Raw genomic sequence first — 27,860 nt, 5'->3', positions numbered from 1 at the left:
GAGATAAAAGTATAGCCTATTATATTTAAATTTGATAAATATATACGAGATGGCATTCATATATTTTATTAAAATTTCTATATCATAATATAAATAATCTATAATATATTATTACAAATATTTGAATTGGTATTTCGTAATAGGTTTTAAATTTAGTGTCAAATACATACACGGAATATTTATATCAAATGCCAAATCACGAGACTGGCATTTAATGAATTGAATATTAAGTACAAAATTATATTTTTATCTAATAAAATAAAGAAATGGAAGTTTTCGTGTAAGTTTAACGTAACTTTAATATATATTTACTATAAATTTTATACTAAAAATGATTGTGAATTAATTAATAATTACAAAAATGACTTCAATTCTTCTTTTGACGAATGTCCGGCTCAAAACTAAAATAGAAAGCGGTAAAAGTTAAGTTTACTTAACACCGTTAACGATCTACTTGGGGTTGATATAGTATCACTTTTACCGCTCTGTACTTTTCGGTCCTGTTTACATTTACTCTTAGTTTTACAACAATGATTTACGTACACTAAAAATAAATACGATAAGGAATCAAATTCTCCATTTCTAATAAGAATTTATTACGATCTATTTATTGAATTTAGGTTAATTTTCTTATTCGTTAGTTACAAATTTCAAATTCCGTCCTTTTAATTAAGTTATTCAAAAGTTTTTGAAGCAACAGAATTTTATTTCTCTTTCGTGTTTTTCGACACAAACACGAAAGATAAATGAAAATATATTGCATTATGTTTGAAAGCGTATTTTATGTTTTTAAAATGGAATTCTATACATAAAAAATAAAATATTTTATTGATATTGCTATATATAAGTAGGGATGGATCTAGGCAGTGGTGGGGGCGATCGCTCCTATTTTTATTGTTAACATGAATTTCATTATATTTTTTATATGATATATTTATATTTAATTTGTTTGTATCATTACTTCTCCGTTTTCTTACATTTCTATGTTGTTTAAGTTTACGTAATTTATTTAAAATGATTATTAAAGTAATAAAATTTTTATATAAGATACTTGCTCCTGATCCGCCTTTGTATAAGGATTCATTTATGTAATCGTTTACATAGTGCAATACTAACTTAATACAAGTCTAAATTTATTTTCTATACAATAGGCCTACTTTATTTCTCTCATACAGTCTTAATATCGTATAAAAATTCACGTCATTTGTGTAGAAATGTTCATTAAATTTCTCATATCAGTTAGATATTTCGAAGAATATTTGATAAAAGTCAATTAAGCATAGGGGGCCTACATTAAATAATACCTGGCATATAAACTTTGGAACAATACAGACTAAATAATGTTATTCGTGTTTTACAAAAATTTATAGTTTTGAGAGGATTTTACGATAAATTGTTTTTCTTATTGTAAAATAATTTGTAGCTTTTCGGTTTATTCCATAGGAATATCATTTATACTGTAAATAAATAACAGTATTACAAAATCAGGTTTTAAGAATTTTATCAATAAAATAGACTTATTCAAATTTAAAACTGAATTAAATTTATATTTTAGCTTAGTTTTCTTTTTGTATTTTCTATAAATATTATTGATATATGGCCTATACAAAATCTATTTGTAGGTATTATAAGAATAAAAAAATTATAATATAGTATAGATAAGAATATTATATTATTTAAAAGTAAAGTTTATACGTGGTTTATACTTTTTAAAACTACTTTTGATAATCCTTGTTTTTTCCTTTCTATTCTATTCATCTATGCTTGTCGTCTCCTTTGTGTTTGAACAAAAATTGAGGTTAGCTGTATAATTCGCAAGTCTCAGCCAAGAAAAATCTAATCTCACCCAAATTAGTGTTTATAAAACGAGAATTTTATGTCCTCTACATACAAATAAGTGACCATTGATGCAATAATTTAGCTTGCAATGATGCTTCAATTTTATGTGAATGTTTTCAATATTTTCTTTTCATCATTTTTGTTCAAATATTATTGGAAATAGACTCTATAAGTTAAGAATGTATATAATTTATCATAGTTATTCGATTTTATTTGATATTAAATTTTAAAAAAGCATAATAAAAATATTACAATAGTTTATTGCGTACATATTTCATATAATATCGCATCAAAGAAGAGGTATGGGAAAGATTAACAAATCAATCTTTATATATCTTCTCTTTGAAAATAGTCAAATAGTTCGTTTTACAAATATAGTTGATAGACTCATTATAAAGTGTGAGAATATGGGTTCGAAGTAACAACAAATTTCAGCCCCGGATATGTATAATATATGCATATTGGATTTTATCTAATAAAATATGTCGATATGTACCGAATATGTCGGGCCCCGTCCCCTACGGTTGAAGACTGACATATCCGGGATAGACCATCCCGAAAAATTCCTGAATATTTGCCTGGATTAGATACCGGATCTCCCAGAGCGGTAGAAGGGCGCTATAACTATTTCGGTCATCCTACCGACAAACTTTTCGTAGAGGCTCCAGATATCCAGAATAATGATTTTATAAAATTTCAGAGAATAATCTAAATGTTACTCTATATAGGAAGTATTGCGGCATGATTTATTTATATGTCATTATCATTTACTCCATAGCTCTAGATTTTCTTGGACGATTCTAATCATTTAAATGTCAGAATTTAAAAACAGTATCTTAGAAATAAAGAATAAAATTTAAAAAATTTATTTTAAGGTGTTTTATAATAATTGTTATTGACAGAAGATTAAAGATATCAATCATTGCAACCACGTGGTCATGATTCCCACGTGGTCATGACGGTGTTATTTACAATTTAATATTGTGTCAAATATGTCCGTTTCTATTTATGAATTTCTATTCATTTATTGTTATAGAGAGGTGAGAACTGTATTTTTAATAAATTTATAACGATATTGTTTCTAGAATTATAGAAATTTATAAAATAAAATACAGTTCTTTACTTTGTTTACATATTTTTTTCATTAAATATTTTTAATATTAAGGTAAGTGAGGGAAATAACAGATTTTTTTTTACATTTAGAATAGCTACAACACTATATGGAATGCGCGTTTTCATATATCAAGTAGACTGAAAATATTTTTAATACTTGATTTAAAGTTCTAAAATAAAATTCTCTAACAGGTTCAATCAGTAATACTCAAATCTTTTTTATGAATATATAAATAAATGTAACATAATTGCATAGCTATTTTTACAGAAAGCATATATAAAACATGGAATTATTGAAGTACACTGCATTATAGAATTAGGATTTTGGCTATGTAAAATTTAAATAAAGAAATGTTTATATTAATTAATTTACATCTAATAATTTAATAAAACTTGTTTTTAACTAAGCATAAAAGATTATTGGTGTTCAATAATTTTGATCTTTTACTATAGCTTACAATAGCTTTTCATTATTTTTAAAATAAACCTTGTTTGAATCATCTTAAAATCAGTTTGGTTAATTTAAATCATTTTATAATATATTCTTTTCACTTTTCATACAGTTTTGAAATACTTAAATTAATTCTAATGCATTTATAAATGAAAACAAAATAATTTTTTTAATATTAAGCTTTTAAATTTTAGAACAGAATAGTTATAGAAATATTATCTATTAATATTCAAGACAAGTTTCTATATGGAATTTAAAAATTGCATGTTTATAATTGGCAATATTAATTTAATTATAAATTTTAATTGGCACTTTCTGTTACAAATGTAACAGAAACTGCCAATTATGATATTTGTAACAGAATGATTTAAGTTTCTAAATATAAATTATGTACAAATTAAGAGTTTTTTTTAATTGTTAGTTTATAAATAAGATTATTTTATAATTCATTTTAAAAATCGCTTTTGGATGTTATCAAATTTACTTTCTAGAAATTTTTCTAATTCATGATTAGTATTTTTTTATATAAATTATGATATAAAAATTTTTTTAAAATTATCCTTATTATTATGTTGATAGTTATTTTGTATTTTAGTTTCATAATAAAAGAACTGATAAATTTGGTATGCATTGTTAGAAAATTATAAAAATATGTTATCAGTTTTTTAATTTTGTTGAATATTAAACTATGTAATTGTATATACATATACAGTTATAATGTATAGGTATAACTTTATTGTAACAATGAAATTTATTTTACTTTATTAATGGCTTTTAAATGACTCATTTCCTTTTTTAAACTAATAAAAATCGTAACACTACAGATCAATTTTCAAGAATATGGAATTTGACTTTTGCCCGTGTTGGAGAAGATTGGGTATTTCTTGCATTGCTTGGTATTATATCTTCATTACTTAGTTTTGCTATGGATCATGCAATATCAATATGTCAGAGGAGTAAGATGTGTCTTATTATTTAATACAGAATTATAATATATTCAAAGTTACAAAATATATTTATAACAATTTTTAATTTAAAATAGCTCGGATTTGGTTGTATAGAGACCTAGCATTACATCCTGTTCTTCAATATTTAGCATGGCTTGCTTTTCCTTTGACTTTAATTTTATTTTCTGCGGGTTTTGTACATGTTGTAGCTCCACAAGCAATAGGTAAGTTGCTCAATTATTTTGTTTAATTTTCTTGATTCACAAACATATTTTCAATATTCTTGTTGCCTTAGATATGAATTAGGATGGAAAAATATTAATGAATTTTTATTCAAAAATCTGATTTATCATATATTATTATGGTATTTAAAAACATAAGAATAATCTAAATTTATGATGTTTTAGGCTCTGGAATACCTGAAATGAAAACTGTATTAAGAGGTGTTGTTTTGAAAGAATATTTAACCTTTAGGACTTTGGTATCCAAGATGATTGGATTGACTTGTTCTCTAGGAAGTGGTATGCCATTAGGAAAAGAGGTTAGTAATAGTGCATACATTACAGAAATGAAACAGTTACAAAACAAAATTACTTAACAGAATAAATTTATATCATAACAGTGAAATTCTCATAAATATATTTTTTATTTCATAATAAAAAAATTTTAATATGCATGAAATTGTATTTTTTACAAATTTAAATCATAATTTGAAAATTTATTTATTTTTTAAAATGTTTACATTATATTTGCTGTATTTTATAAAATTTATTCTGTCTGTCTCATTTATATGTAGCAACTGAATTTTTTTAATTGTTAAAATTTTAATTAATATACTTAATTACAAGATGCATTTATAATATAATTATGTAATTCATATCAACGTCTCATCCAATACATATGTAAACAGTCTGATTATTATTTACCAATGTGTATGTATATGCACATATAAACATTTCTATAAAATATATTTATGGTACATTATGCCTTTTCCTTTGTGGAGTTGGCAATGTCTATCGAAGCAAATGCATTAATGTAATTTTCATTAACTTTTAAAATATTAAATACTAATATTCTCTTCATCAATTACTGAAGAGTAGCTAATATGCAAATAGGTCCTCTATCGTCTTCTCAGGGACCATTCGTACATGTTGCAAGTATGGTAGCTGCATTGCTGAGTAGAATGGTGACTTCATTTAAAGGAATTTACGAGGTGAGATTCTTAATTATATTTTTGAATAGTAATATATGGTTTAATTTTTATTATTATAAATTTATTCATACTATTACAAATTGAATTAATATTTTGTAACTAATATCCAAGTCAATTTTTTAAACTTTATATACAATCAGAGACTAGAATAAATTGTTATTGAAATTAATAACAAATACGAGGATATTAAATTATTTAAATAGCTTTAGAAGAGATCTTGATAAGAAATAGAAAGGTGTTTTTACATATGTGCTAAATGAAAAATATGAATCTATATTGTAAGACTCCATCTAACAAACTTTTAAATAAATAAAGAAAAACTAGCATCCAAACAAGGAGTCCAGAAAAATCTTCACTTAATAAAGATTTTTTGAGACCATTAAATGAGATGTAATGGTTTTTGTAGACTTTGTTTTGCTGCTACTGTTTCTTTATTTATTTAAGAAATGATAAATTAAAAATCAATTATAATTTTTCATATAGTAAAAAAACCTTGGTTTATTAAGTTTTTAGTTTTCATTATTGATTTTTATCACTTTTAATATGTACTTTTTGAGTTGAAATTTTATTCAGTTAAACTTAGCAGGAAATTGTTTTCAAATATACATTTCTAATTGAATATTTGTATTAATCTCTTTTATTAAACTAAAATTAAATATTGAATATTACAAATTTATTTAAAATTAGACAGAATATTTAAGTGAAAATTATATTATCTTTAATTAGAAATGTTTTTGCCTAATATTCTGTCCTTGTTCAACTTACAGGTATACTGAAGAATATATAACATTCTTCAATATATTTGTAAGCTGAAGATAGAATAATGATAAAAAATATTTCTGATTAAAGGAATATATTTTTTTGCTTTTTTAAGTAAGCAGTATATCTAATTTTAATTTCAATATGGTGCTAAATTTCACCCATTTTTATTGCATATTTATTCATTTGATAAATAGGGAAATATGTTAAGAAGTAAAAAAAAAGGAGAATATATTTAATGAAATTTTTTAAAATAGTTATTCTTGGTAATTTACAATGAAGAAAAGAGAAATATCTAATCTGAACAGAATTTTAAAAATAATGATATACAAAAATTTTAAAAGTTTAAGAATAGCTTTATCATTCCACCAGACAGAGTAGTTGAAATTACAGTATTTATACTTCTTTAGTAATGATAACAATAGATAATAATCAAACTGTTGTTAAAAATGACACATACTTTTTTATGCACAATCTGATTATCTAAAAAATTAGCATAATTTTTTGTTTTGAGTTTTTATCATAATTCTTGTGATTTAACTTGTCATTAAGTTTTTAGTTAAGTTTGTATTTTCCTTAGTAATGATTAATTGAAAATACTTGGTTGTGTTTAATAAAACATATTATTGTTATTCTGCATCTAGGATATTTTTCCTAGTCTAGTCACTTAATTTTTTTCCCCTATAATTTATTTGTAGATTATAAAATGATTAAAGTAATACAGCTAGCATATTTCCTCTAAATAATTAGATCAGGCTATTTCAGCATTGATGTATTCTAGTTATACCCTTTCATAAACTGATTATATGACATTTAAACCTGTAAATGAATGAATATGAAGCCTAAATTAATAACATTTTATAGCTATTTTCAATTTCAAATATTTATATAAAAAATTTTGTTTATCAAAATTTTATCTTTGACTTATTTTGCTAACCATTAACAACAAAACCAAGTTTATAGAGAATTTTTACCAATTTATACACACTTTAAAGCAAAAATTTAATTAAGAAAATCTACCAGTAATGTTTTAGTTAATCTAATATAATGTAAATTATTCATGATAATCATTAATATGCTTAGATTTATTTATATAATATTATTATTTTTAAGACAAATCAACATTCATCAACATAAATTAAATTTAACATTATCATTTAATTAATCAGCATTCTTCTTCTCATGAAAGTCATTCTTTTTATTATCTTCTTTATAAATTATTTTACAAAACTTTTACCTTCAAAAACAAGAAAAAGATTTAAGAAAACAGTAAAGTGTATTGTGTAAAGATTGATGTAGGGATTCAAATAATGCATTTAAAATCTTTTGTAGTCCATCAGAGACAAAGGAAACAAACAGAAGTGTAAAAAGCCAGATGACATTTGGCAAGTTTCACCTTATTGTAAAAATCTTTGATTCAAAAACCTTCTGAATTTGCTACATCTATTTTAGTTTTTATTTATTTATTATTGTAAATAAATAAATCAAGCAAAAATTACAAGTTATTATTTTTTAATTCATTAGTCAATGATTTTATTTGAATAGCATTTATAAAAATAAATAGTTCATGCATACAGTAGNCTTTTACAGTATCATGCACATTGATTTATTAGATTTTCAATCCATTTCATTAATACAATTTAGAACAGAGGCAGACAATGCAGAAAAATTTCTCATAATCTCTGATCATATATTTATGTAACTTATATGAAGAAAGTAAAACTTTTTAAAAACATGAACATATTTGATAATTGAATTAATTAAATTTCAGTAATATTTAATTAAAAACTGCCTGGGTAAAGTTGTCAAATTTATTGAAAACTTTCATATATTTGCATGTTTATAAAAATTATACTGATTACATTTAAATATCTATATAAGCATAGAATGCATTGTAGTTTAGAGAAAGCCTCCAAAATAAAAATGTTTTAATTTTTACCTTCAATTATCTCTATCAATCACTTCTTGAAAAGATTAAAAATATAATTGAAATTATTCAAACTGATAAATCAGTTTTTGGAACTGTCTCAAGACCTTTTTGATTTGAATTAATTCAACATAACTCTTGCTGATAAGTTTGAATATTAATATTACTTTAATATATAAGCAGGTCACCTTTATATCATATGTTAGGAAACATATTTTGAGTGTAGAAATTGATTGATTAAAATTAGAAAATATTTAAAATGTAAAAAGGCCTGTTAATCAGATATAAATTATATTAGCAAATTAATAAAGATTATAAAAAACAGTTGTTAAGACAGATTTAAGCTGTTAATTTTTGGAAGCTATCACTTGAGTCTGAAATCAGTTAGTAGAATTTCAGAGTAATTGAAACATTGATAGTAGAATAAGATATGATTTCAGTTTAATCATCATGTAAATACTCCAAAATTTTGGCAACTATGAGAACTTGTAGAAACACACCTCTGCAAACCTCACTGGTGTCCAGTGACAGATTTCAAGGGTTAACAAATGTTTTTGAGCTTCTTCTGAGCTCTACTTCAGGTTTTCTGCATTCTATGAATGGAACACATATCAAAGACTTTGATTGATTTTAAACAACCAAAGTCTTCGATATGTGTTCAATACAAAGAAGGAGCCCAAAAACATTTGTTAACCCATGAAATCTGTCACTGGACATTGGTGAGGTTTTGCAGAGGTGCATTATACAATAAGTGGAGTGTGAAGATGAAAGAACTTATAGAAAAGTTTAGCAGAAATATATTGAAAGGCTCTCCAAGAAGTTAATAGTTTGAATATTTTACTCTCCTAGGTTTTTAATCATTTTTAACAGTATTGTAATATATTTATACCTATTTAATGATCCTTTCCCAGAATAGTTTAGAATATTACAAAGCAATTTCTGAATTCAAAATTTAAGAATATTTGACAAATAACATGTTAAGAAAGGAAGAAATAGAAGGCCTCCTTGAATCTTTCTTTTCTCTACACAATTTGTATTAATTTTTGTTTTTGCTCCTACCAACATTTCTTTTCTTCAATCTCCTTCTCAATAACAGATCCAGAAATATTCAAAAGAGGGCTAATTCAAAAATTAAAAATACGAAAATAATTAATAAGTATCTAAGCATCTTTTATTACATATGCACAATGATTGTATTGCAGATGATCTGATAAACCAAATTTGCCCTCATAAATGTTTTTTGTGTCAATTGGGAGGGCAAGCCCTTTAGCTCTACCCTTGGATCTGCCATTGCACCTTCTTGATTTGTTATGTTTTACAGTATCATGCACATTGATTTTATAGTATCATGCACATTGATTTTATAGTATCACAACTTTTACAGTATCATGCACATTGATTTATTAGATTTTCAATCCATTCCATTAATACAATTTAGAACAGAGGCAGACATGTCTTTTAAAATAGTATCCATATTCTGATCCATGGAACTCATCATCAGTTCTGGAGCATCTTTCTCCAATATTGAATGATTGAGATCTCTTTTCTTNTAATTCAAAAATTAAAAATACGAAAATAATTAATAAGTATCTAAGCATCTTTTATTACATATGCACAATGATTGTATTGCAGATGATCTGATAAACCAAATTTGCCCTCATAAATGTTTTTTGTGTCAATTGGGAGGGCAAGCCCTTTGGCTCTACCCTTGGATCTGCCATTGCACCTTCTTCTTGATTTGTTATGTTTTGAACTTTTACAGTATCCTGCACATTGATTTATTAGATTTTCAATCCATTTCATTAATACAATTTAGAACAGAGGCAGACATATCTTTTAAAATAGTATCCATATTCTGATCCATGGAACTCATCATCAGTTCTGGAGCATCTTTCTCCAATATTGAATGATTGAGATCTCTTTTCTTTCTCTTAATTTTAGGAGGAATGCTTAAAATGATTTGCTTTATAGAATAAAGAAGCAAACATTAGAGAAGAAATAACCATTTAATATAACAATAATATAAATAAAATATTTTCTCTGACATAAAATAACATGTAAGAACTTTTTATTTTATTGCACAGAAATGAGAAAGTAAAAATTCTAGATTTACTGATCAATTTATATGATTTATAGATCATTGGAATTAATAAATGATTTATCTATTTTTATTGCATATTATTACATTATAATATAATAGATTTTACTTCTATATTTTAGAATGAGTCAAGAACTACTGAAATGTTAGCAGCAGCTTGTGCAGTTGGTGTTGCTTGCAGTTTTGCTGCTCCAATTGGAGGTAATCTTATTATAATAATAAATTTATATTTTCAAATATTTGTTGTAATATTATGATTTATTAATTTTATTGATAATATAGAAACATGAATGATTTTTAAAAAGTTTTGAATAATATTGATACTGTGGTAATTTGTTGAAAAAACAAATTACACAGTATCAATATTATTCAAAACTTATTATTCAAAGGTTAACCTTCAAAGGTCAAAAACTTATTATTAATATTATTCAAAAAATTATTATTCAAAACAATTTTTAATGAAAAGAATAATTTCTTTTAAAATAGAAGACTATGTAAATTTTTTAAATAATTTTATTTTTAGGTTTAAAACTATTCAATAGTATAATTCAGCTTAAAAATCATTTCATTGAATGCAAAACTCTTTTAATGATTGATTGTTTTGGAAATGAATTTAAAGATAATGTATTTTGATTTTTATTCAGTGATCATTCTTTACTTTGACTCAAATACCTTATGCTTCTGAGAAGTAACATTTATTATCCTATATGTGTTTTCTACCTGCTTCACAGGTCATCATCAGGTATTTTTGAAATTCTTGATATGTTTCTTTGCACTGGTTCCAGGTTCGNCATTGCACCTTCTTGATTTGTTATGTTTTACAGTATCATGCACATTGATTTTATAGTATCATGCACATTGATTTTATAGTATCACAACTTTTACAGTATCATGCACATTGATTTATTAGATTTTCAATCCATTCCATTAATACAATTTAGAACAGAGGCAGACATGTCTTTTAAAATAGTATCCATATTCTGATCCATGGAACTCATCATCAGTTCTGGAGCATCTTTCTCCAATATTGAATGATTGAGATCTCTTTTCTTTCTCTTAATTTTAGGAGGAATGCTTAAAATGATTTGCTTTATAGAATAAAGAAGCAAACATTAGAGAAGAAATAACCATTTAATATAACAATAATATAAATAAAATATTTTCTCTGACATAAAATAACATGTAAGAACTTTTTATTTTATTGCACAGAAATGAGAAAGTAAAAATTCTAGATTTACTGATCAATTTATATGATTTATAGATCATTGGAATTAATAAATGATTTATCTATTTTTATTGCATATTATTACATTATAATATAATAGATTTTACTTCTATATTTTAGAATGAGTCAAGAACTACTGAAATGTTAGCAGCAGCTTGTGCAGTTGGTGTTGCTTGCAGTTTTGCTGCTCCAATTGGAGGTAATCTTATTATAATAATAAATTTATATTTTCAAATATTTGTTGTAATATTATGATTTATTAATTTTATTGATAATATAGAAACATGAATGATTTTTAAAAAGTTTTGAATAATATTGATACTGTGGTAATTTGTTGAAAAAACAAATTACACAGTATCAATATTATTCAAAACTTATTATTCAAAGGTTAACCTTCAAAGGTCAAAAACTTATTATTAATATTATTCAAAAAATTATTATTCAAAACAATTTTTAATGAAAAGAATAATTTCTTTTAAAATAGAAGACTATGTAAATTTTTTAAATAATTTTATTTTTAGGTTTAAAACTATTCAATAGTATAATTCAGCTTAAAAATCATTTCATTGAATGCAAAACTCTTTTAATGATTGATTGTTTTGGAAATGAATTTAAAGATAATGTATTTTGATTTTTATTCAGTGATCATTCTTTACTTTGACTCAAATACCTTATGCTTCTGAGAAGTAACATTTATTATCCTATATGTGTTTTCTACCTGCTTCACAGGTCATCATCAGGTATTTTTGAAATTCTTGATATGTTTCTTTGCACTGGTTCCAGGTTCGAATGTTTATGTGAAACAAAATTCAAATTTCTATATCCATTCAAACAATTCGTTTAAATACAAAAATATAAATGATAAATAGAACCATTGCTAGATCCTTAGGATTTAAAATGGGAATCAGTGAAAACTTAATAAGATCGTACTCAATACCTAACAAAAGAAAGGAAAAGAGACTACAAACAAAGAAATTACTAAATTCACATACAGTGGAGGAATGTCCATTATAATGAAGGAGGTAGCCAACTACAAGAATACAAGATTGGTTTATAAATGGGCTCCCACGATTTATAGTCTTCTTAGGAACAACAAAGATAGGATCAAGGAGGAGCAGTCTGGGGTGTACAGAATACAATACAAAAATGATTAGCTAGAGCTGAATAAAGAATACATAGGGGTCATCAACAGGAATTTGAGTAAAAGGCTTAAGGAGCATGTGTACAATATAAGTAAAGGGCACTTCAATACAGCACTATCTAAGGTGGCACAAACTGAAGGTTCAGTAATTGATTGAAATGAAGCTAGAATTATTAGACAGGTGCGCTCACTGTCTTTAGCAATGACTGTGGAGAAATTTGAAATATACAGATCAGGCGCTAAGGGCAAATGTTTGAACTATAAAGATGCCACAAATTTACCAACAGCATGGAAATATATGATTGATAATAACCCGGTATAATTGGTTATACAGCATGCACTCGGTCCATATACAGTGGGTGATTGGTTAACGAACAAATCGGATAACGAACACTTTCGCGAAAGATTTTTGTGATCGGACAACGAACACATGATCGGATAACGAACACTTCACTGAACAGACATAAAAAGATGCGACGAAAATAGCAAATACCGACTGATTTTCCTTTGTTTTCAGGTAACTTTTTGGAGCGCGGGAGACCTCAACGTCGACGCTCAACCTGATAATATACTGATTAGATAGTATCCCTCGAACTTTGAAATACTCCCTTGTAATTCCAACCTTTTATTTTCTGACAAACAATTCTTTTATAGTATTCGCGAGACTGTCGGGCTGGCACTCATTAAGTTTTGTGTCGGTTTTTATTTTCGAAAGGTGAGAGTATAATAGCAAAGGTAGAGAGTGCGCAAAAGATGTCTGATGTTGCTGGACAGTATGGCTTGAACAGGTCTACAGTAGGCCGCAGTTCAATCTTATCTAAGAAAGATACTGTATTATCAAGAAGACTCAAGCAGCTAAAGGAATAACAAAAATCACATCTGAGAAATAAAGAACAATGAAGAGCTCATAATGGAACCTGAAACGGATCTGACGACAGAAGAACGTCAAGAACTCTTGAATAGAGAACACCAAGAAACTCGGCAAGATATGTTTTATTCTGAAAAAGAGGATTAATGCCGATATCTGCTATTAATTAAAGATCTTTTGAAGAAATGGGGGATGTCAGATCAACGGTCTTAGAATGGCATACAAACCAGGTTGAGGTTAATAGGCTTGGGGATCTCTACAATTACAATGCTATTAATTACTTCTGAAAAATCCCGAAGAAGAGAGAAAAGCAATCGACATTAGACAGATTATTTAACCCCCACAAAAAAAAAACCATAACTAATAAAAATGCACATCTGTGTATACATATAAATAAACGTAGTAAGAAAGTATATATTTTTTATTTTGGGATGTCTCCAGAACGAATTAATCAAATTCCCATACAAACCTATGGTAAATTCATAATCGGTTAACGAACAATTCGGATAGCGAACAAAGTCTTGGAATGGATTATGTTCGTTAACCGATCACCCACTGTAATTATATTTATTGCATGGATATATATTTTTATTGCATTTTATGTTAATTTACTTTATTTATTTTGTTTTATTTTATGTTATTTACTTTACTTGGATCCATGTATTTAATTAGTTCTATTTATCATTTATATTTTTGTATTTAAACGAATTGTTCGAATGGATATAGAAATTTGAATTTTGTTTCACATAAACGTTCAAACCTGGAACCGGTGCAAAGAAATGTTCCAAGAATTTCAAAAATACCTGATGATGACCTGTGGAGCAGGTAGAAAATGTTTGTAGGATAATAAATATTACTTTTCGGAAGCATAAGGTGTTTGAGTCAAAGTATTCAAAGAATCTGAGTGTTTATTGAGATCATTGTTTAATTTATCTAATGATAAACAATCTTTTAAAAGTGCTGCTATTCTAATATGATTGCTTTCAAGATTGCAGAAAGACTATTTTTCTTTATTAGATTTTTAAAAAAAATATCACTATCGGAATTATCATTAAGAAGAGTTACGTTAAAATAGTTAATTACTCTTATATTTTGTTTTGTTACCATTGTTTGACAATAATAATAATCAACCTACCATCTCATTTAGAACTACCATCTTAATAATTAGAAAGCAAAGCTGTCTTTTATAATACATATAACATAAGATTTCTTTATTTCAGAGATTGGCAATGACCTCATGGACAACTAAACTCAATTTTGAATCCACGGACCACTATCATGAATTATTTTTAAATGATACAAACATCTATAGAATATAAAATTAATAAACACTGCAATAACCTAATAAACCAGCAACAATATTTTAAACAAAGTGCAAAGTAGTTGTTAACATCTATAAAATAATGATCACAAAAGTTCTATTTTACTTTATTTTACTGTATAATATGAAATTCACTTGTTTAATTATAACAAATTAGTGTAAAGTTTGTTGTTGCTTGTTAGAAATAAGTTTATGGATTCTTGGCTCTTTTCCATGAAGGATGACAATCACACTCACATTATTTATTGATTTATTGACATTATTATTTATTGATAACAGCCATTTTTTGCATTTGGTTTTAGATTCAAATAAAAAACCCCCAATGAGTGAGAAAACGCAACCAAGTATTTTGCATTTATTTCATAATACTTGAGTTAATCAATGTCCAAATTTCTCCACAGATCACCAAAATTTTCTCGCAGACTATCAGTGGTCCACAGACCACCAGTTGGTGATTGCTGCTTTATTTCATACCTCATGGTTTTGGTTTCACTCAACTATACTGATCTGGGATTTCTCCAAGCTGGGTTCTATCCATAGAGGGATTTTGACATTATTTGTTGCAAATGCATATAGGGCCTTGTTAATGTAGATAAAGCACATTTTAATATGCTAACAAAATTTTAAAATCATATTCATATATAATTCAATTATTTTTCAACATAAATAAAAAATTATTGTCTTGAATCATTATTTTCAAAAATATAAGTTTTTGAAGATTCTTGAATTTATTTACAGTTGTCAAATTGAATACTTTTTAGAATAATTTAATCAAGTATTTTTTTAAAATTTTAGGTGTATTATTTAGCATTGAAGTAACATCTGTGTTTTTTGCTGTGAGAAATTATTGGCGAGGCTTTTTTGCAGCATGTTGTGGTGCTATGGTATGGAGGCTTTTGGGAGTCTGGTTTAAAGGCGAAGGTTTGTCTAATAAAGTTTTTAATTTCATTATGCAATAATACTTAAGAATAAATATGATACAAAAATTTTTGTAATTCATAATGATTCATAATTCATAATGTAATTCATAATGATAATTTTGTAAATTTTCATATTAATTTTTATATAAATAACTAAAATTATTTAAATTAATAACAAATGTTTTATCAAGAGAAACAAAAGCACTAAAAAGATTTTAGAAGTCAAAGCTTTTATTTGGTTAATCATTTTTTTAAACTTCTTCATCCCATCATCAAACCCAAACAAATTTGAATCATAAATTCTAAATTGATGATATATACTTTTAAAAACTGATGCTATTACACTGAGATGTTTTAAATTAAACAGAAATTTTCTTTTAAGTTTTAAAAAACTGTTCACACAGCATAACAACTGGAAACTGCAGTGACTGGTACCAAAACAACAAAAAACCATCAATTGCATCAAAAACTTTAATAACTAAACTTTATGTATTTATGTATTATGTTTTTGTAAACTTTATGTATTTTATATTTTTTGAGTTTGGTACTTATATTTTTGTTTATTTGTAATTTAAATTGTCCAACTTTCCACATTTCAAATATTTATTCTATAACATTATTTTTTAAATTATTGTTCTGTTCAATCTTAACTTGCATTCAATTTTATGTTCTACCTGAGAAGGATTGCTAAAATATGGACAAAAACATTATAGTAATTAAAAGTTTTTGCTGCAATTAATGGTTTTTTGAGTATTTAGGTAACTTCACACTTTTGAATTCCTCCAGAACACTCAATTAAATCATACAGATGGTCTAACTTGAATACATACTTTGAATATTGTTGGATCTGATGATGGGATGGGAATAGTGATCATTTTAATTAGAAAAATGTTCTAAATGTAACAAAATAACTTAATTTTCCATTAAAAAAAGTTAATAAAAATTATCTGCTTTTATACAACTTTGTTTAAGTTTTATATTATTAACAAAACATTTTCATTATGACAATTGAAAATCTTGGGGCAAGAACATGTTAACTCATTTTTTCACATTTCTGGGAAAATCACCTTAAAATTCTGAATTTGCCCTGTATTTAGGACAGGTCACAGGTGATTAATTATATTAGAAGTTGATAGGCCAGTCTATGAGAAATTATGGGTCATGAATCATATCTGCCCTATGTGTTTAGATATTCAACAAAGAAACTGAGTGAACATGTTCTTGCCTCAAGGTCTTCAATTTTATGATAGATATCCTCTAATGCTTGCAGTCAAATTATAAACAATCTGGTATTTTGTAATCCAGATATTTGGCAATTATTTTTAAAATATTTTCAGTTCTTCAGAAAATATTTTACACTTTATTATGATTCTTTACACATTGCTTTTAATATCACTAATTATTTTTATTACAAAAATTTTTAGCTGATTTAAATCATCTTCATGCACATAAAGATTATATCCAATTTAATAAAATAGAGTATTATCATTGTATTTCATGCCATTAAATAGAGTCAAATTCTTTTGTATCTGAAGATGATTTTAAGTAAGTTATGGATAAATATTTTTGTGCAATAAAAATAAAACTGACTAACAGTATTTTAAAAGCAATGTATTATATGTATGTATTATAATTATTCTTAAGAATAAAAAGACAAGAAAAAACTAAACTTTACATTAAAAAGTAAATTTAAATTATTTTAAATTAATAATAATGTTTTTCATAAGGAAAGCTTAATAATTTGTTCTAATTATTGATGATAAAAAGTAATTGTAAAGCCAATATTTTATAAAACTTGATACTTCAATTAAAAATAATAAAATATTGGACTATTTTTTACAAATTTTATTTATTTTATTAGTATTGAAATTTAAATTAACTTATTACTATTTTTTTAATCATCAATAATTTAGAACTAATTATTAGTAGATTTTCCTTACGAATAACATTATTATTAATTTAAAATAATTTAAATTTACTTTTTAATGTAAAGTTTAGTTTTTTCTTGTCTTTTTATTCTTAAAAATAATTATAGTACATGAAAAATCTTGCATTATGATTTTAAACTTGTATGAATTATTTCAGTTTCTAGATTAATAATTATATTACAAGATATTTGTATTATCCCTTTTTTAGAAACAATTACTGCTTTGTTTAAAACTAATTTTCCTGTGGATTTTCCATATGATCCTATAGAATTAATTGCCTATTGCTTAATAGGGTAAGCAAACTTTAATGATATTAAGAAAATATAGATNTGTTTCATTGTGACAACACCCCCACTCACACAGTTATCTCTATTCAACTGTTTCTTGCCAAAAATAAAATTGCTGTGGTACCCCACACTCCTTATTCATCAGACTTGGCACTGTGTGACTTTTTTCTATTTCCACAGTTGAAAAAAGTGCTGATAGGACAAACAATTAAAAATTAATATTTACTATTTTATTTATTATATTATATATAAATATTTATTTTATAATAAATATTAAGTTAACAAACATAATGAAAATACTAATATTTACAAAATGTAGAAAACAAGGAAAATTATATAAATATTTTAACTCTTAAATTTTATAACAATGTAACATTCAAAAATAATTTAATGTAGTTATTCACTTTGTAAAATCAGTATACTAATAATTTATAATAGCTAATTATAAATAGAGTGGGTGGAAAGTAACTAAGCATTGGGAAATCACAATAACTTCTATCCACACTTCTAATGCAATGTTGTTGAAAAAAATTTGACATGCACCTTATTAAATGGAAATATGGATGCATACCTTAAAATTCAATGTAAGCATTGGCACCATCCACCAATGACATGTTATTCTCAGATCATGATATGGATTGACAACCACTTCTGTGTGCATCTACAACCAAACCTGTGGAATGACAATTCTTGATTATTTCCAGATGGACTGTGGTATGATGGTCCTTCTATATACACCATTATCACAGCAACCACTGATATCCAGTTGTGTGCAGTAATCTGCATTTGCTCCTGAACAGACAAATTGTTGGTCATCTTACATCACATTACACATTCTTTGTTTTTAATTTGATTGCTTTAGCTTGATATAGACTTGTATTGCTTGTGTTACATGACAAGAAGTCTTTTAATCATTATTTGTCTAATATTTTTTATAACTAAATATTATTATAAACTGATAAATTTGCTATCATTTAATTAAATTTCTAACTCTTTTCATGATAGTCGATTCTTATATCCTGCCATTGTTACAACTATCATTGCAAGCATCACCTTTCCAAATGGATTAGGTCAATTTATGGCTGCTGAGGTTAGAATTATATTATTTGAAATGAAATAACTTTCATTTAACATTTCAATCTATTTCTAAATTTACAGACAAAACTCATCATTAAAATTTTACTATTTTCAGTTGACAACCCATGAAGCAATGCATGAATTATTTAGCAATATTACATGGAGTAGCAAGCATCAAGAAGTAGATGATGCAATTATAGTTAGCCATTGGTCAACACCACATACAAGTATTCATATTAATTTGATGATATTCATTGTAATGAATGCAAGTATTTTTGGAAATTATTCTATTCTAAATATTTATTTATTAATATTATGTGGCATATTTTTTAAATTTAAGTAACATTTTCAGTGTTAAATATCTATTATTAATTAAATTTTGCAGCAAATTTAATTTTTCTAAATTTCTCAAAACGTATCAACTGTATAGCCCAGTGTTTTTCAACCAGGGTGCCACGGCGCCACGATTGGGGTGTTGCAAAGTTTAGAGCCTTTAGTCANAAGCTACATTGGTTTGACTGACTGATTGATTTACTCACTCACTCACTTGCTCATTGATATGAAATATTTGAGTAAAAGCAAATTTTGTACAGAAAAATAAAATGATATTGTTGAAAGACAACATTAAATACATATAAAAGTCTGAAATTTCAAAGAAGTAAAATATTTTAAACCATACATTTCAGAGGTTTATCCTTGACATTTCATAGATAACCATGATATTCATGCAAGTGATTTAATTTAGGCATACCTATGTATCTATTTTTAAAGTTTTTTTAATTTCATTATTGGCTTTGTATTATTTTAAATTGTAATATATTTTTTTTGTATTAGCAATGATGAAGTAGCACTAAATTTTTAAAATATTTATAGTTGTTTAATTAATATATATCAAACTAATATTATAAAAAATTATTATAAACTGCAATGTGAATGTGAAGAGCCTCACAAAATATTGAATCATCAAAGGCAATTAGGGACATAGTGAATTTTTCATATTACAAACTAGGGACTATGTTAATTATTTGGATTTAATGGATGTTCCTACTTGTGCAATAAAAAGTTAACTTTTTTATGATAATAGTCCTATAAATTTAAAAATTTATATTTTATTTCATAAGATTTAAAATCAGGCATCTTCCTGATATTTCAGCATTAATCCTCATCATAGAAGAAACATACTGTATATTGAAATAATTAAATTTTAATTATATTCAGTGATTTACTATTTAAAGTAAACTTGTCAGATAGACAAGTTTCTTGACCACTAGGAATCATTATTTCAAATTTGTTTTTGTTTTTTAAAAGCATATTAATTACTCTCCTTAGCATAAGTCTTTCAACAGTTGGATGCCAAGCAATTAAAGCTCTGGGGGATGGGGGACTCTGGATCAAATTCAGACAGGCTGAAAAATCTCATCCAGTTGCCTCATTATGGACCTGGCTGAACCCATAATAGGCTTGATTAAAAAAAGATCCTCTTGGTGCCTACAAGGCAGAGTTAAAAAAAAAAGGCGTTTTTTTAGAACAGAATAACAGCTGGTTATATGAACTATAGTCAATATAATTCAAAAATTTTTTTATGTAATATTTTTTTTAATAATGTATTTCAAATGGAAGTATAAATAGATATAGAAAGTTTTAAAATTAAAATTTATATATGAAGTGCAGTCAAAAAGTTCCAGGACTGGTGATATGGCGTGACAAATCGGCCATGTGCTGAACTTGCACAAACTAGGATGCATAGTAGACATTGTTATTCAGCATCCCATCAAATTTTGTGCCATTATCTTATGTAATTTTTGTTTCTTGCTATTTAGATTAGATCCATGTCCTGCCAATTTGCGATTTTCATCATTTTGTAAAATGAATTATTTTAAGGAACAGTGTGCAAGTGTGAAATTTTGTTTCAAACTTGGCAATACTGCAACAGAAAAGAAAGTGATTACAGGATATGAATCATGAATTTATGGCTATGACCCTGAAATCAAAGAACAATTGACTCAGTAGAAAATTGTGGCTCATCCATACCAAAGAAAACAAGCCAAGTGAGGTTCAATCTCAAGAATATGTTCATTGTTTTTTTTTTCATAGGGAGGGGATTGTTCTCCAAGAATTTTTCCACAAGGTTAAACTATGAATAAAAATTTTATATGGATGCCTTGAGGTGCCTTCATGAAAATGTCAGACAAAAAAGACCAGATCTTTGGAAAGCTCAGAATCAGTTGTTTCATTGTGACAACACCCCCACTCACACAGTTATCTCTATTCAACTGTTTCTTGCCAAAAATAAAATTGCTGTGGTACCCCACACTCCTTATTCATCAGACTTGGCACTGTGTGACTTTTTTCTATTTCCACAGTTGAAAAAAGTGCTGATAGGACAACAATTTGAAAATATTGATGGTATTCAAACAGAATTGCAGCGAGTGCTTAACAGCATCACAAAAAACAGAGTTCCAGAAATGTTTTGAAAACTGGGAGAAGAGCTGGAATCTATGTATAGCTGCAGTAGGAACTTATTTTGAAGATGATAGCTCTCAATAAATTAATATGTACTGTACAGTACATCAGACATTTTTTATTGGACCAGTCCCAGAACTTTTTGATTGCACCTCATATATATATCATATATCAACTTATTATTTCTTAACTTGAATTTTTTGTCAACTAATTGAAATTGGGGTTCATGTTTCTACAAAAGTAAACTTCACTGTTCATTTTTCTTAAATAAAATAACAAAAGTAATTAGTCTAAAATGATCTAATATTTTTTATAAATTACATTCATTTTTAAGTTTATCATATCCCTTCTTCATTTTAAAGACAAAAATTCCAGTTAAGACTCAGGACATCTAAAAATTCGTGAATATAAATTACTGGATTATATATTACAATTAAAATTCAAAATTTTTAATAATTAAGCTTAATGTAAGATGATGACATAACTGCCTATTTTTAGATCAAATTATGTTATTTCATTGATTAGAACTTAATGTAACTTAAAATATAATCTGAAAATCTGATGATGTACAGTACATTTGTAATTGATTTATAAAAATATTTTTTAGAAAATATGGAGATAAGAGTAAAATATGTCTAAAATAATTCTTGAAATATATAAAAACTTTTAATTAAATAATAGTGCTTACATATAACATTAAAAACCATGATAAAAATATATTGAAAATACTCAAAAGAAGAATCAATATTTAGGAATTAAAATACAAAAAAATACAAACAGTTTTCAATTGTTAAAATCTTATTTGTTTATATAAAGTACTACTAAACTTATTTATAGAACACACTAGTGTTTGCCAACTCTTGGGCATGGTAAGTGTATTTACAAAAGTTTCCTGGTTAGAACTTGTATCACTGCATATGTAACAATTGATTTAACATTCATTATCATATACAATATCAGTAATTTAATATTATCCCAGCAAAAATATGTCAATAGTTATATAAAACTGCCAATTTACTTTATTAATTCCATTTATACAGAATTAAAAATGATATCTTTTGGCAAGGTTATTTTTGATAAAAGATTTATAGAATTAAAGATAAATTCTTAAGAGTTCATATTTCAAAAATATACAAAAAACATGCCATTTAATCTGACAATTTAGAAAATTTTTCATTTAACTCAATTTGAACTTATTCCAGTTTGTGTTTTTTTTCTTTTCGTTTTTCTTTGAGAAACTTTTTAAGTAATTAGCTGTTTGAAAAATTGAAAAATATATTAATTTTACAGAAGTATTAAAAATTATCTATATTTATTTAAAAGCATAAATAATGGAAATAATTAAATTTATTTTTAAAATTTAGTTTATGATGACAGCTTTGGCAGTTACTCTTCCAGTTCCTGCAGGATTATTTATTCCCCTGTTTAAAATGGGTACTTTCATGGTTTTTTTTTTATATACTGTAACTCATAAACAGACTTTTATCTTTTAAGAACTAAATAAATTTTATATTACAGGGGCAGCTTTTGGTCGTCTGGTTGGGGAGTGCTTGGCAATTTGGTTACCTGAAAATTTACATTTAGGTGATAGAGTATTGAAGATTATTCCTGGTGGTTATGCTGTTGTTGGTAAGATTTTATCAAAAAGTAATGAAAACTATTATATATTAAAATTAATATATAATAGTTTGCAACCAATATATTAAAATTAAAAACACTAAACCTATAAACCATATGGTATAGGTTTAGCATTTTAAGTTAGTGTTTTTAATTCTAATTTAACCAGTTTTAAGTGGCAGTTTTCTTAAGAACAAAACAATGTTTATTAAATAGAAATTGAATAAAAATAAGTGAAAAAGCACTTAGAACAACTTATTAAAACACAGGACAAATTTCTAAAAATTTTGAAATTTTGGGAAATTCTGTCTCAGAAAATTTCACTTGTGATCAACTTTGACTCCCAATAGTCTAACATCATAAGTTCATGCACTTCCTGATTTATGAATAATTGCTATAACAAAAGGACATGACTGATCTTTCACTAACATGGTCAATATTGAAAAATAGGGAATTGAGCTACAGTGGTACCTCAGGATACAAACGCCCCAGCATACAAAATTTTCAGGATACGACATGAAATTCGGACATATTTTTGCTCCACAATACGAACAAAAACTCAAACCATATGACATTACATTCGTTCGCAGCACCATTTTTTATTCACTTCTGTTCATTAGTCTCAGTCCGCGTGTTTGCTTCATCGTGGAAGGATCTCACTCGATAAAGGATATCTTGAGGTATTATCAGAAAGTGACTGGTTTTATTGAAAAGAAACATCCCAAAAAGGTTCACACTGGCCGTATTGCTGCTCGGAGTAATGACATTTGCCTAAGTCATTTTAGAAACATTTTAAAAAGTAGGCAAAGCCAAACCTTTTGGATAGATATTTTACCAAGCAACCTCCATCCAGTGAAAGTGCTGGTGGAAGTGAAGGAAAGAAAGCAAAAAGCAGTGAATAAAAATTAAAAAAAAAATATATATGTATGTATATAAAACAACACTATTTTTTTAAAAATCTTTTCTGAGTTACTTTTTAAGCTATTGTTACATTATGCTATGTAAGTTAAGTTTTAGTATCATTTCCCTTCGCCCTCTCTTCCGCCACCAGTTTACACCTCCACCATTGTCTATCCTCAGAGGTAAAGTGCAAATAAAATTACATTTTTTTTTATCAATTATTATTCTATTATGGTTATTTATACATTTACAACTACAAAACGCATTTTTCAGTGTTTTCCTTACTATAGTTATTATTTTTTTAATGCACTACTTAGCTTTAATTTGAGTGTGTTTTTCGTGTTGGAACGAATTATTTGGTTTTACATGTAATCGTATGGGAAAAAAATGATTCACCTTACGATATTTTCGTGATACGATCTCAGTTTCAGAATGGATTAATTTCGTATCCTGAGGTACCACTGTATTTTTGAGTTGGCCAAATGATAAAGGTTTTGTAACTTTTTTTGTCATTTGGGTGACTTTTTGGGCTACTTAGTTTTTTCTGATGAATAAAATTATCTGGATTTAATGAAACTGCCAATAGATAAAAGCTTATTAACAGTAAGTAAACATACTATCATACATTAGTCTTTTAATTTTGTTAACTGTTTGAATTGTATTAAGTAATTAAAGATATTTAACACAAACAAAAATCCATAACAAATGGCCTCTAGGAATGGATTAATATGGTGAATTGACATAGCAAAATAACTAGCAGGAATAGAAAATAATTTAAGATATTTTGTAAGTAATACTTGCAAATTATAAAATTTTGTAAAAATGTAAATAAATTAAAAGCTTAAATGAATTAGAAACTTGATTAATAAATGTATTGTAGCAACTACATCACATTTGTTCTAGTTTTACCACTGAATAGTACTTCATGTGGAAGAATTTAGTACAGAGAATCAAATAAAGTGCTCCCAATGAAGCTGTTTGAAAGAGGATAATCTATAAACTTTGATGGCAAGCACCTTAAATGGCCCATAAATTAATTTAAGATTTATATTATTGTAAATAAGAAATTGGAATCAAACTTGGTCATATGAATTTAATTTTATGAAATCAATGACTATCAGGAAATAAATTTTTTAAATTTGTCTTGTAATTCTTTGTACTTGACTCACATTTTTATGATCCATGAGTCAAAATGACTCAGAATATTTTAAGTCTAGCATGAGCCCTAAAAACACAAGAATCCCAGAAAACAAAAATAATAATAATAATGAACAGAGATTGCTCTCTAAAAAGTTCTGGAATAGAATGGTTTCACAAATATTCCTATCATTCAAACAGATTTTTCAAAGATCAGCGTGGCCTTCTCTTGTTGGCCAAACATCCAGATGACATAAATCTGCTGTGTAGTAATATATTTTTTAAAATGTAAAAGAAGAATAGGGAAATTCTTAAGAATATTATTGTAAATAAAGATATCCAATTCTGATATCTATTTTTTCAGTAAGTAATTACAGACTAATAATTTCTGAATAATAATTACTATATATGAATTACAGCTGTGGCTTGATCACAGATTGTACAGTACCTATTACTGAGAAAGGATCAATGTAAAGTTAGATCCGAAATGCATATAAATAAAGCAACTGGAAATTAATTGTCTCTGAGTAATTATTGAACTTGGTGAAAGTTGGATTTGAAGGACATAACAATTTCCATTTTATTCATCCAAAACCCCTTTTAAGTGGTTAGAAAAGTAACACATTACATCTGGCTAATGTTGCTAATTTTAGCTTCTTATAAAACTTATATTCTATTGATTATTTATGAAATCTAAGCCAGACTAAATTTATGATTAAACAGATTTAAGATTTACTATTAATTTACAGGCAAGCCATTTTGTAATAGAATTTCATGGATGGTTGGATGACCCAGCAGTTAAGGTGCCAGCCTACTGCTCTGGGAACTTGTGAATGAATCTGGTTGGGTTAGAAAGCCCCAGGAATTTTTTGGGATAGTTTATCCTGGATATGTTAGGCTCCATCTCACACCACCCTAACTACCTTATTGTGGCTTGACTGAGCCTAATGAACCTAACAAAAAAGGTGCACTTAGTGTCCACAGGATGGGGGATAAATAGAATTTCCTGTTACAGAATTAATGGTTTCTAGTAATATTTTTCTCAAGTTTTCAAAATGTTTTAAATTAATGTTTAAGATATTTTATTAATTTCAAAATATCCTAGAGCTAATAAAATTTGATTATTTAAATAATAATGAGAGAAATTTTCTTCCTTAAATGATTTTGCATAACTGAGTTAATGACTAGATACAAATTTCAATAATCTGATTGAAATTATTCAGAACTAATTAGATATGAATGAATATGAAGGTAAATTTTAATGGAACTGCTATTCAGAACAGACCAAATATTGACTTTTTTCCACTATCTTCTTAATTGTTAGTTTGAATAATACTGGAGTAGATATGAAAAACTCAGATTTGCATTCTTTGAGTTTTTTTTTTATATCAACTTCAACCATATTCTTATTTTTTTATAATCATTTTATTATATAGCGTGTTTGGTTTTTATACATTTTTATTATAATGAAAATTATAATTTAATTTTATATATTTATCTTTATTATTTATTTATAATATAAATACAAAGAGTTAAAACATTGAAAATTTTAGGTGCTGCTGCTTTATCTGGAAGTGCTACTCACACCGTTTCCACATCAGTCATTGTTTTTGAATTAACTGGTCAAATGTCACATATATTACCAGTAATTGTAAGTAACCATTATTCTTTTACTTATCTAAACTCAGTTAATAAAAATGTATAAAAGGATTGTTTTTTTCTCCCATTTTCATTAACATATTACTAAATTTATCTGTTGTTATAGGTTAAAAATATTTTAATCTGAGCAATTATTCATATTCTAAGTTAATTTATTGATACTTTTACTAATTTTACTTAATATTTGTAAAAATAAAAATTTTATTATTAAATTGTTATATGTTATATAGTCATGTCTTTTTTTTAATTTAATATATTCAAAATAATTAAAAGAATAATAAAAAAATTCTAGGTAGCAGTTTTAATAGCAAATGCAGTCTCTCAGTCACTACAACCATCTATTTATGATAGTATAATTCAAATTAAGAAGCTTCCATATTTGCCTCCAATCATATCAACATCATCAGAGTAAGATTATATCATAAATTTTGATTTTTTATAATTTATATTATTGTTTATTTAAAGAATGTAATTTTAAAAATATTACAAATAATATTAACAGTTGATGTAAAATATATACATGATGCCATATGACTAATTTGACAAAACAGCAGATTATATTATATTGTAGGTTCTTGATCAGATTAAAGATAATCAAATTATAAAGAATAAAAATTTAGTTTTCTTGCAATTGGAGAGAAAGCGCTCCCAGTGATAAGTATATATCATAAACACAAAAAATTAAATTCAAATAAAACTAACTACTGATTGAGTAGTATAAAATTTTGAATTTTATTTTTAAGCAGAATATAAATTTAAATTTACAATATAATTTAATGAAATGGAAACATTTACTTATTATTCTATTGTAAGAATAGTAAAAAGAATAAAAGAAATTGAGATAAATTTATTTATTTAAATATGTTAAGAAGATACTGTAATTAATAATTTGCTGTAAGATCCAATAAATTCTATTATTCTAGATGTTTTATGTCATTACTTATATATCAGAAGTTTCAACTTTTTTCTT

General features: G+C 26.0%; 1 protein-coding gene across 1 annotated transcript in view; it reads left to right on the top strand.

Moving 5' to 3' along the window:
* The window catches only part of LOC111629183 (chloride channel protein 2-like), a 45,413-nt gene that overhangs the window by 8,283 nt on the left and 9,270 nt on the right, over window positions 1-27,860 (top strand). The window contains 13 exon segments of the mRNA XM_023373064.1: window positions 4,228-4,359; window positions 4,446-4,574; window positions 4,758-4,891; window positions 5,486-5,563; window positions 11,693-11,771; window positions 15,698-15,823; window positions 17,959-18,043; window positions 18,938-19,127; window positions 19,230-19,379; window positions 22,942-23,011; window positions 23,096-23,206; window positions 26,785-26,882; window positions 27,183-27,298. Of these exon segments, the coding sequence (XP_023228832.1) occupies window positions 4,228-4,359; window positions 4,446-4,574; window positions 4,758-4,891; window positions 5,486-5,563; window positions 11,693-11,771; window positions 15,698-15,823; window positions 17,959-18,043; window positions 18,938-19,127; window positions 19,230-19,379; window positions 22,942-23,011; window positions 23,096-23,206; window positions 26,785-26,882; window positions 27,183-27,298 (1,498 nt within the window).

This window comes from Centruroides sculpturatus, unplaced genomic scaffold (assembly GCF_000671375.1).
Source record: "Centruroides sculpturatus isolate CEXI.00-Female unplaced genomic scaffold, Cexi_2.0 scaffold608, whole genome shotgun sequence".
In the NCBI taxonomy this organism is placed as follows: domain Eukaryota; kingdom Metazoa; phylum Arthropoda; class Arachnida; order Scorpiones; family Buthidae; genus Centruroides; species Centruroides sculpturatus.
This window is presented reverse-complemented; position numbering and strand designations above follow the sequence as displayed.